The sequence below is a fragment of the Gossypium hirsutum genome, chromosome D09, assembly GCF_007990345.1.
Source record: "Gossypium hirsutum isolate 1008001.06 chromosome D09, Gossypium_hirsutum_v2.1, whole genome shotgun sequence".
NCBI lineage: Eukaryota > Viridiplantae > Streptophyta > Magnoliopsida > Malvales > Malvaceae > Gossypium > Gossypium hirsutum.
Window position 1 is genome coordinate 50056856 of NC_053445.1, and position 12146 is coordinate 50069001.

At 37.1% G+C, this 12146-nt stretch overlaps 1 protein-coding gene across 1 annotated transcript; it reads left to right on the forward strand.

Annotated features, from left to right (window-relative positions):
* Window positions 1–232: 232 nt before the first annotated feature.
* On the forward strand, window positions 233–4406 carry LOC107890600 (glutamine synthetase leaf isozyme, chloroplastic). Its single transcript, XM_016815107.2, has 13 exons — window positions 233–799; window positions 1530–1799; window positions 1929–1968; window positions 2059–2162; window positions 2254–2302; window positions 2390–2496; window positions 2613–2700; window positions 2793–2921; window positions 3003–3077; window positions 3403–3456; window positions 3541–3738; window positions 3840–3900; window positions 3998–4406. The coding sequence occupies exons 2-13, from the start codon at window positions 1546–1548 to the stop codon at window positions 4135–4137; spliced, it is 1299 nt and encodes a 432-aa protein (XP_016670596.1). The 5' UTR covers window positions 233–799; window positions 1530–1545; the 3' UTR covers window positions 4138–4406.
* The last annotated feature ends 7740 nt before the right edge of the window (window positions 4407–12146 follow it).

Here is a 12146-nt window from a genome sequence, read left to right on the forward strand (position 1 = left end):
TAAACAGCTTTGGAATTTTGAGTAATGTATATACATTGGTGTCAGCTCCATGGCCACTAGACCAAGATTTTGAAGATTAAACCAAGGGAAGTTGGATATGTGCATTAGTTGACACAGATTCCATCCTTATCAGTGGTCCCAAAAGTGCAAATGCATGCCAGCGTTGTCACCCCCTCTTTTATCAACCACCACAACAGACTTTGATCCTCCAAGCCTTGAGAGTTGATGATGATTGGACCTTGAAACAGATTGCAAAACATATATATTTTTTAATTAATTCAGTGCTTAATTAAGAATTTCAAGCTGGTTTATACAGTAATTTCATTGCTGTTTCTTGTTCTAAAATTTGCAACAAGGGCATGTGGCAAGAATCACTGTCGTAAATGAGCATTGGAATCATCATATTTTAAGCTCTCAAATGGCAATTAAAAAAATGAAAAAAAGTTGAGTCTATCAGGTATATCCATGGAAGTTGAGGTTGAGAATTGATAGAAAAAGGCAGAGAGAGAAATACCTTATCTGAAAGTTTTCGTTTTCGAGTGTAGTCCAAGGCAGCATTTGCTTCTCTTGGCGGCATTAAAGAGACCAAAAACTAATTTTCCTCCACTCATAAACAACACCCCTATCTGCTTTGCAAAAGCCAACAATTCCTTTTCTCTCTATCAACCTCTTTATTATTATTATTATTTGCACCATAAAATAATCATTCTTGGTCTTTCACTATACATCTACAGGCAATCCCACACCAGCAAGACATAGTTTCCGGTTCCGGTCAGACCCATTTCAGGCCGTATCCTAGGTTTGTTCCCTGTGAATCTCATTGTCAAGTCATTTTATTCTTTTATTAGTGATTTTCTTTGGGGTTCACTATTCACAAAGTAACAAGGGTTTTTAGGCTTTGACTGCTTAAATACTTGTGCTTCACGTTACAGTAATATGTGCCATCAATTCATCCTAATAACATCTATTAAATTTTCCATATGCAACTAGGTCAGATCGATCTTTATAGAGAAATAAAAGTGATACTTACAGATTATCTATTAAATGAGATTATTGGTGAAATTCAAATTTTGATTTTTATTGGAATACTAATGAATATTCAACTAACTAAACTGACCCTACTGGAAATAATATGCCATTGCTGTTATAGATGAAAATCTTAAATATGTTCTCGATCAAGTAGTGTGTTTTTTTTTTATTTCGTAGTGTTAGAATTGAGTGACCTGAATACTTGTTAAAATAAAATACAATGGTAGAATAAAATAAAAGTAAAATCCATAAAAAATTACGCTTCTTTATTTTATTTTAGAATAAGGTTTTTTAACCTTTTTACACTTCGTCTATTTGATATTTATTACAATATGTTGTTTCAACTTTACTACACTCCTCCTATTAGAATATAGTTTTACAAGCCTATAAATAGACACAGTCTACTCCTCTTCTATCATTTGAATTCGATATTGTGTATTCTTTATTTTTCTTTCTCTTTTCTTTGCCATACACCGTCATTATCGATTTTTCACACGCAGTGACGTTAACGGGGAAATGGCACAGATTCTGGTACCTTCAACTCAATGGCAAATGAGAGTACCAAAGTGCTCGACCTTTGGAAGCCCCATTGCAACAAAGATATGGGGTTCTTTGTTACTGAAACAGAACATGAAAGAAGCAGCCAAAAGTGCTGGCAAATTCAGAGTGCTTGCCTTGCACTCTGAGAACAGCACTGTCAACAGGACAGAAAAGCTACTAAACATGGACATCACTCCATACACTGACAAGATCATTGCTGAATATATTTGGTACATCATCATCAACCCTTACACATACATCAATGTTTCAAACATCACCTTTATTTTTTCTCTCATTTGTTTTGTCCCAATAGTAAAGTAATTAATCCAATCGGTTCATGCAACCACCTACTGAAACAGGATAGGAGGCAGTGGAATCGACATGCGGAGCAAGTCAAGGGTAAGATAAAAGTACCATAACTAGAATTTGTGTAATTTTCAATGCATATAGTGTTTTTTTTTTCTTATGTTTATTTCCTACAATTTGCAGACAATTTCAAAGCCTGTTGAACATCCCTCCGAACTTCCTAAGTGGAACTATGATGGATCAAGCACTGGGCAAGCACCTGGTGAAGATAGTGAAGTTATTCTATAGTAAGACCTCTAAAAGGAAAGATTAGAATTTTGTTTATTTTTTTTATTTTTATCATCAAAATAACCATTTTGATTAAAAAATTTCATCCAGCCCTCAAGCAATTTTTAAGGACCCTTTCAGGGGAGGTAACAATATTTTGGTGAGTATTGTATCATCTAAAATATTCTAATTAATTCATTGTTTCAAGTAATAGTATGGATGATATTTTCTCTTGTATTTTACAAAGGTGATCTGTGATGCATACACACCGGCTGGCGAGCCGATCCCCACGAACAAGCGTCACAAAGCTGCTGAGATTTTCAGTAACAAGAAGGTGGTTGATGAAGTCCCATGGTATGTATTCAATCATCTCGTTCTTCCGTTTAAATTTGGATTAATTTCAGAACTAATTTTAACATCCTTATTGCTGCAAAGATTTTGTTAAAGTGTCTTAATAATGTTGTGTTTAGGTTTGGGATTGAGCAAGAGTACACTTTGCTTCAACAAAACGTGAAATGGCCTTTGGGTTGGCCTGTTGGAGGCTACCCTGGTCCTCAGGTAATATAATTGTATGCATTCATGATATAAATAATATAGTTTCACATGCACTCATAAATGAAGATATGTGGTTCTTTTATCGCCAAATTCAGGGTCCTTATTACTGTGGAGCTGGAGCCGACAAATCGTTCGGCCGTGACATCTCCGATGCTCATTACAAGGCTTGCTTATATGCTGGTATTAACATCAGTGGCACCAATGGGGAGGTCATGCCAGGCCAGGTCTGTTGTTGTTGCTTTCATGCTTGCTTTGCTTGTATATTTAGCAGATATCGCCATTTGATATTGTAAATTACCATGCAGTGGGAGTATCAAGTTGGTCCAAGTGTTGGCATTGAAGCTGGAGACCATATCTGGTGTTCCAGATACATTCTTGAGGTATTTATTCTCTATATATGATTTGGCTATACTTTTATGGTGGTTGATGCAATGAATTGTGGCTTTAATTTTCAGAACCTGTACATCCATAATAGTACATTTTGCTTATTGCATAAACTGCAAGACCCTTTTCTTCAACATGAAAGGACTGTGTGTTAGGCAAACTTAACTTGATTGCTAGTGCAGTATGTTGGCTTTGCCATTGATTACCATACATAGATCAAGTATAGGGGTACAAATATGAATGAACACATTAGTATCCCATGGTCACCTCCCAGTCCGGCTAACATAGCGTTTTTACAAATGTTTTCCTCTATTCCTACAGAGAATCACTGAACAAGCTGGCGTTGTTCTCTCCCTTGATCCTAAGCCAATAGAGGTAACCGAACATCCTGAGCAGCTCGGTTCTTACTCGTTAGTCCCGTATTAGAGGGTTTCTCAATTCTCATTTCATGTTTTCCAGGGTGACTGGAATGGTGCTGGATGCCACACCAATTACAGTACAAAGAGCATGAGGGAAGAGGGAGGCTTTGAAGTTATAAAGAAGGCCATCTTGAATTTGTCACTTCGCCATAAGGAACATATTAGTGCCTATGGTGAAGGAAACGAGAGAAGACTCACAGGGAAGCATGAGACTGCCAGTATTGACTCGTTTTCTTGGGTATGTTTGATGAAGATATATGTATTGGATGCCATGGAATGAATCATTAGATTCTTTTTTTCTTTAATTGTTCTTCACGTTTCGTAAATTTCAACTTGCAGGGAGTGGCTAACCGTGGTTGCTCCATCCGTGTCGGGCGTGACACTGAGAAGAATGGAAAAGGTACTACTATCACAATGTCAGGCCCTTCGTAGATATAAGATAAGATTCTCCAAATATATGAAAAAGTTTCTTATTTCAACACTCGTTCATTTGTTAGGTTACTTGGAAGATAGGCGTCCGGCTTCAAACATGGACCCTTATGTTGTAACAGGATTACTTGCAGAAACTACAATCTTGTATGAGCCAACACTTGAAGCTGAAGCACTTGCTGCTCAAAAGGTGGCTTTGAAGGTCTAATTAACACAATTTGCAATATATATATGTGTGTGTGTGTATCAACTCATTAAGTAAGCAATTAGGTTGAGGCAGCTCATTCACATGGATGGTTTTCATTTTTGCCTTTTTTTTTTTTCCATTTGTTCTAATTTAGGGAATATCCCTGTAAATAAAGGGTCCTAAAAATGAGTTGCATTGTGATCTTTCCTACCTTGTCTGATGATTCTCAAATGGATTATGTTTTGTGAATCAAAATTACTAGATCTTATAAACTATCTTCATTTAATTGATATTTTTGTTGTTGGTTTGCTACAAAAAATGGAAAGTCCATAATCTCAATTTTTATCTCACATTCGGCATGAGAACTTCAACCTCAAATTTCTAGTCAATCTCAAGCATTTTAAGTCTCAAATTTCTAGTTTATTTCAAGTCATTTTTGTTGTTCCAATAGGGTCGGAAGCGTGTAAATTATTGTACTAAAAAATCACACAAAGTTCAATTCCCAGGGAAGAGAGGTGGATCACAAGGATCTCTTAAATACCAAGTCTTTCTTAGTCAGAATATTCCTTCTAACGTAATTTAATAGCACAATTAAATACTACTATTATACCCTCAAATATTGAAAGAAAAATAGACAAAAAGAACATAAGAGTTTTAACGAGGTTCAGTAAATTATACCTACGTCCTCGGGCACTAACACCAGATGATAACTTTACTATCTCCAAAATATTACAAACAAATAGAATTCCTTAAGAATTCTCAAATGGGAGAAGAGAGAAAACTAAGAGAGAAAGATTGGTTGGGATGGTGTAAATGAGAAATGGTTAGGCCTATTTATAGTTGAGGTTCAGGGACTAACTTGCAAATGGCCTAAAAATTAGGGACCAAAATTGTAATTATCCCATTCAACTTTAAACAACTTGCCTACATTTTTTCTTTCGGTGCACTTGCACCTCCATTTTTTGACTTTTCCACCCTTTAATTTGTCTTTTCAACAATCTCCACCTTGAAGATTTGATTAGGATAATCACATCTTCACATACTTCCTTCAACTCCCCAAATTCGATAAAGCTATCTTTTGTAGTGCCTCCAAATGCGCTCTCGAGCGCCATACACCTAAAGGTGCTCAAATTCTCAGGATGTTAATCAAGTTCAAACAATGATTAAACTTGATTGTTGTTACCACCTTGGTCATCATATCTGCGGGATTATCTGCTGTCGGAATCTTCTGAAGTAGAATTTTTCCTTTTTCAAAGACTTCCCGCACAAAGTGATATCTTACGTCGATATGCTTGGTTCTTGAATGATAGACTTGATTTTTCGCTAAATGAATAGCGCTCTGACTGTCACAATATAAACTTATGTGACTTTGAACAACTCCTAAGTCTTTCAACAATCCATTAAGCCAAATAGCCTCCTTAACAGCTTCTGTAACTGCCATATATTCTGCCTCTGTAGTAGACACAGCTACTGTAGACTGTAAGGTAGACTTCCAACTCACTGGGGCTTTCGCAAGAGTAAACAGATACCCCGTAGTTGAACGACGTTTATCTAAATCACCAGCAAAGTCGGAATCAACATATCCAACTACAAACTGACCAAGTGCTTCATCCTGTTCAAAAATTAAACCAACATCTACGGTTTTTCGAAGATACCGTAGAATCCATTTCACAGCTTGCCAATGTCCTTTTCCAGGATCATGCATATACCTGCTCACAACTCCAACAGCTTGTGAAATGTCAGGCCTCGTACACACCATCGCATACATCAAACTCCCAACTGCATTAGCATATGGGACTTTCGCCATATATTCTCTTTCATCTTTAGTCTTCGGAGATAATTGAGCACTAAGTTTCAAATGAGAAGCAAGTGGGGTACTTACATGTTTTGTGTTTTCATTTACACCAAAACATTGTAATACCTTTTTCAGATATTGCTTCTGATTTAAACAGAGCTTGCCTCTCGGTCTATCTCTACTTATCTCCATACCGAGAATCTTCTTGGCCTCACCTAGATCTTTCATCTCGAACTCTTGATTCAACTGAGCCTTCAGCTTATCTATCTCATTTTGGCTCTTCGAAGCGATTAACATATCATCAACATACAAGAGTAGATAAATGAAAGATCCGTCATGCAGCTTCTGCAAATATACACAATTGTCATATTTGCTTCTTGTGTACTTCTGCCTTCTCATAAAGCTATCAAATCGCTTGTACCACTGCCTCGGGGATTGCTTCAATCCATATAGCGATTTGTTCAGCTTACAAACCCAATTTCTACCACCAGCATCTGTGTATCCTTCGGGCTGAGTCATATAGATCTCCTCTTCTAACTCACCATGCAAGAAAGCCGTCTTAACATCAAGTTGAGCTAGTTCCAAATTCAACTGTGCTACCAAGGCCAACAAAATTCTAATGGAGGAATGCTTCACAACAGGGGAAAATACATCATTGTAGTCAATTCCCTCCTTCTGAGCGTAGCCTTTAGCTACCAATCTTGCCTTGTAGCGAATATCCTTCTTGCTAGGAGATCCATCTTTCTTTGCGAATACCCACTTGCATCCGATTGCCCTTTTACCTTCTGGTAATTGCGTCAATTCCCAAGTATTGTTCTTCAGGAGAGACTGCATTTCTTCATCCATGGCGCTTTTCCATTTATCACTTTCTAAGCTTTGCATTGCTTCTTGATAAGTGATAGGAATATCATCAACAACGGGAAGGGCGTAGGCCACCATATCAGTAAATCGAGCAGGTTTACGAATTTCTCTCCGTGGCCTTGCAACTGCAACTAGTTCTGGTGTACTTAGTGGTTCTTGGGTCAGAACCTCTTCAACCTCTAATTCCTCCATTGTGGCTGGAGAATTAGACTTATTAACTGGGCAAATCCCCATCTGCTCAAACTCCACCTGTTTTGGAGTACACTCCACCTGCTGTGGAGTATTGCTCGTCTGAATATCTTTATCTGCTACCTTTTTCAATGTGGCAGATTCATCAAAGGTAACATCTCTGCTACAGATCATTTTCTTTGTGCTTAAGCACCAAAGACGAAATCCCTTCACTCCAGAAGTGATTCCCATAAAGAGAGCTTTCTTTGCCCTCGGATCTAAATTTGACTCCTTCACATGGTAATATGCAGTGGATCCAAACACATGTAAGGAATCATAATCTGTAGCCGGTTTTCCAGACCATACCTCCATAGGAGTTTTTCTTTCTAATGCAGATGATGGCAAACGATTAATAAGATGGCCAGCGTATGTCACAGCCTCAACCCAAAATTGCTTGCCCAACCCAGCATTGGACAACATACATCGAACTTTCTCCAGCAATGTTCGATTCATACGCTCTGCCAATCCATTTTGCTGTGGTGTATCCCTAATTGTGAAATGTTGAACAATACCATACTCTTAGCACACATCGAAGAACGGATCACTTTTATATTCCCCTCCATTGTCCGTCCTAAGCCGCTTGATTTTCTTGCCAGTCTGGTTTTCGATCATAGTTTTCCATTTAAGAAAAACTCTAAGCACTTCATCCTTAGTTCTCATGGTATACACCCAAACTCTTCTGGAAAAGTCATCAACAAAAGTAACAAAGTAGTGTTTTCCTCCCAATGAATGTGTCTTGGAAGGCCCCCACACATCTGAGTGAACATATTCCAAAATACCTTTTGTATTATGGATAGCAGTACCGAATTTCACTCTCTTTTGCTTTCCAGAACACAATGCTCGCAAAATTTTAATTTGCAAGCCTTTGCTCCTTTCAACAATCCTTGCTTTGCCAGAATTTGCAAGGATTTTTCGCTGGCATGTCCCAACTTCATATGCCACAACTGCATTGAGTCCAATTCTTTGTTACCGGAAGCTGTAGCGACTGCTCCAATAACTGTACTACCTTGGTAGTAATACAAGTTATTTTTCCTGATGCCCTTCAATATCACAAGTGCGCCAGATGTCACTTTCAAAATCCCATCTCTCATAGTAACAACTGAACCATTGGATTCCAAGGCTCCCAATGAGATGAGATTTTTCTTCAAACTAGGCACGTACCGAACATCAGTTAGAACTCTGGTTGATCCATCTTGATTCTTTAATTGGATTGAACCTATCCCAACAGTTTTACAGGCATTGTCATTGCCCATATAAACAACTCCTCCATTTAGTTCTACTAAATCAGAGAACCACTCCCGGTTAGGGGACATATGATAGGTACAACCCGAATCCAATATCCACTCATCTGAATGGAACGACGATGATGATGCAACCAGTGATAGTTCAGAGTCACTAGTATCATGCTTAGCAACACAAGCATCTACAGCAGCTTTTCCCTTATTCTTCAGCTTTGGACAATTTTTCTTCCAGTGGCCTTTCTCATGATAAAAAGCACATTCATCTTTCCCAAGTCTGGACTTTGACTTTGATCTCCCCTTTTGAGTTTTCTTTCGAGTGTATGAACGACCTCGGACTACTAAAGCTTCTGTATCTCTGATTGAGTTTTTCTGTTTGTCCTTCTTTCTCTGTTCATAACTGTATAAGGCCGCACAGACTTTGCTCAGAGATATATCACTCCTGCCATGAAGTAGAGTAGTTTTTAGGAACTCAAACTCCTCAGGAAGTGACCCCAACAGCATCAAAGCCAAATCTTCATCTTTGAATGTCTCATCCATATTCAGCAAATCAGTGACTAACTGATTAAATTTGGTGATGTGATCATTCATTGTGGTACTTGGGACGTATGTGAAGCGAAACAGTCTTTTCTTCAAGTGGAGCTTATTTTGACTGTTTTTCTTCAAAAAATTTTCTTCAAGTGCCACCCACAACTTATTTTCAGAAGTCTCTTTTGAAAAAGCATACCTCTGCTCTCGAGAAAGGCATGATCGAATTGTGCCACATGCCAACCGATTGATCGCCTTCCAGTCTTTCTCCTGTACATCATCTGGTTTCTCTTCATCAATGGCAATGTCTAGACCCTGCTGAAAAAGGGCATCTAGAACCTCACTTTGCCACATACCAAAATGGCCCGTGCCATCAAAGATCTCCACGGCCAATCTTGCATTTGCAATTGTCGGTCTTGTCCACATGGACGATGTTGAAGCTCCTACACCGACCGTTTTCTCCATAATCTTTCAATATACCTAAGGAAATCTTTTCTGATGTGGAAGATCAGTTTAAACTGCAACCACAGAGCATACTACGATTAACCTTCGGCTCTGATACCACTTGTTGTTCCAATAGGGTCGGAAGCGTGTAAATTATTGTACTAAAAAATCATACAAAGTTCAATTCCCAGGGAAGAGAGGTGGATCACAAGGATCTCTTAAATACCAAGTCTTTCCTTAGTCAGAATATTCCTTCTAACGTAATTTAATAGTACAATTAAATACTACTATTATACCCTCAAATATTGAAAGAAAAATAGGACAAAAAGAACATAAGAGTTTTAACGAGGTTCGGTAAATTATACCTACGTCCTCGGGCACTAACACCAGATGATAACTTTACTATCTCCAAAATATTACAAACAAATAGAATTCCTTAAGAATTCTCAAATGGGAGAAGAGAGAAAACTAAGAGAGAAAGATTGGTTGGGATGGTGTAAATGAGAAATGGTTAGGCCTATTTATAGTTGAGGTTCAGGGACTAACTTGCAAATAGCCTAAAAATTAGGGACCAAAATTGCAATTATCCCATTCAACTTTAAACAACTTGCCTACCATTTTTTTCTTTCGGTGCCACTTGCACCTCCCATTTTTTTGACTTTTCAACACCCCTTTTAATTTGTCTTTTCAACCATTTTTTCTTTATCTTGTCAAAGTTTGATTACCTAAATAAAAACCAGACATGCAATTACGATTTAAATAGATAAATAAATGCTTGCTACCGAACCATTCAACTTCATTCTTTCTTTGCAATGTTGAACAAGAAAAGTTTATTCCATCCAAAGTAATATAGACTTTGCAATTCATGCCAACTAATTAATAAATCATCTCACTATTAAATTAGATTAAACATGTACAATTCGATTTTCAAATTTATCCTACTTATATAATAGAGTAGATTAATATCTAAACAAACTCAAATTAAGAATCCAAAGAAACATAAGGCAAATAGGCTTCGAGCTTATAGAGTATGTAATTTTACATAAAAGTAGTTTTAATCAAAGGTTTTTAAAATTGGATTGATAGTTGAATTAGTTGGATCATAAATCCGATCGATTTATCTAGTTTAATTGAATAAATTATTTAAAAAGAAAAAAGAAAACTGATTCAATTGTCAATTCAATTAAATTTTTATCCGATTTAATTAATTTGTGGGTAAATAGAATTCAATCCGTTATTTTGAATTAACACCCTAATCAAATGCTTTTACCTCCCAACATGTTTATCAAAGCGTAGCCCAAGCTGCATGTCTCATCTAGCAATGACTATGCAACGTGGTATAAATTTCAAGTATCAATCTTGTTGGGATCGACCCGATTAAGCAACAAGTAAAAAAATAATGGAATAAATTGAGAAATTAAACACACAAATTTAACGTGTAAAAAACCCTTCAAAGAGGAGAAAAAACCACGGGCAAAAATAATTTTACTATAATGGCAAAAAAACGAAGAGTACAAAAGATGGAGATAAAAATTAAACCTCGAAAACCTGAAAACAAATAACCCTCGAAACGTAAACACAAAATTCTCTAAATGTGTTATGAGTTCTAATCTCTAATGGGTGTATTTTCTAAGGTTGTAAAAGAGCCTATTTATAGGCTAAATTCATAGGTCAAATAATAATAAAATAATCTAGACTAATCAGAGTTTGATTGAAACAAATAAACGAAGTTTAATTGAAATATTATTTCTCAAATTTGATTGAAATAGGAGTCATACTCAACAAATCTCCACCTTGACTCATATTTCCACAATGCCATCTTTGCCAAAACCCGCCACGGGCCTATCTTGAACTATGTAGGGAATTAATTAAGTCGAATCTGTGCTTAGAAACTGGAAGACTTCTAGCCTTCGACTTGTACACTGCCAAATTAAAACTAACCCGAGTCTGATTTTCACGAACACAATGCCTTAACTTTTCAAAACATGCATCCAAAAGAGAACCTCTCTTCAAAAAAACAGTTATACATTTTTCCCTTTTATGACCATGTTGCCTCCGCTCCAAACGAGTTGACTTCGACTCTTTAACGGACGAGGGACATCCAATTTCACTGGTCATTGTAGAACCTTCAAAAATATTAAGGTTGCCGATTCTTTTACCTTTTAACAAAATAAGAGCTTCACGAGATACTTTAATGTTGCTCGACTCGATGTTGATTCTGCATCCTTTCAAGTCTAAAATACTCAAGGAGATGAGATTCTTTCGTAAATCAGGTACATACCTGACATCTGAGAGTGTCCTAATCGTCTCATCGTGTATCCTAATTTTAACAGTACCAACACCAATTACCTTACTAGATGAATCGTTTTCCATGCACACAACTCCACCTTCAACCGAACTGTATGTGGAGAACCATTCTCTATTGGAACACATGTGGAAAGAACATCCCGAATCTAGGATCCACTTGGGCGTAAGTTTGGAGTTATCACTCATTGACACTAACAAGAAATCATCACCACTTTCATCGGCCAAATTAGCACCAGCTACATCTTCCTCGTTACTCTCAGCAGCTCTTTTATTTCGCAGTTTATAATAATTTGCTTTGATGTAACCTAACTTATTACAATAGCGACACCTTTTGTCTCGTTTCTTTGATGCTACCAAAACAGAAACTTGCCTATTTGCCTTGCTATCCAAACCAAACTCATTGTCGAGTTTGTCTCTACTCAACAAATGACTCTTCACATATTCAAATGAGAGTTTATCTCTGTCAAATCAGGGTCTCCCTGAAAGACTTGTATAAAAGGGGGTAAAGAGCACAATAATAGCATAGCCTGATCTTCATCGTCAATATGAACCTCAACATTATTTAAATCACTTAAAAGAATAATGAATTGACTGATGTGATCTCTAAGAAGCTCACTTTCGTTCATGTG

Coding starts and splice junctions, on each gene's coding strand:
- LOC107890600 (XM_016815107.2), top strand. CDS start 1,546: ATGGCACAGATTCTGGTACCTTCAACTCAATGGCAAATGAGAGTACCA. Junction 2,701..2,792: donor GAGGCTACCCTGGTCCTCAG/GTAATATAATTG, acceptor CGCCAAATTCAG/GGTCCTTATTACTGTGGAGC. Junction 2,922..3,002: donor GGGAGGTCATGCCAGGCCAG/GTCTGTTGTTGT, acceptor ATTACCATGCAG/TGGGAGTATCAAGTTGGTCC.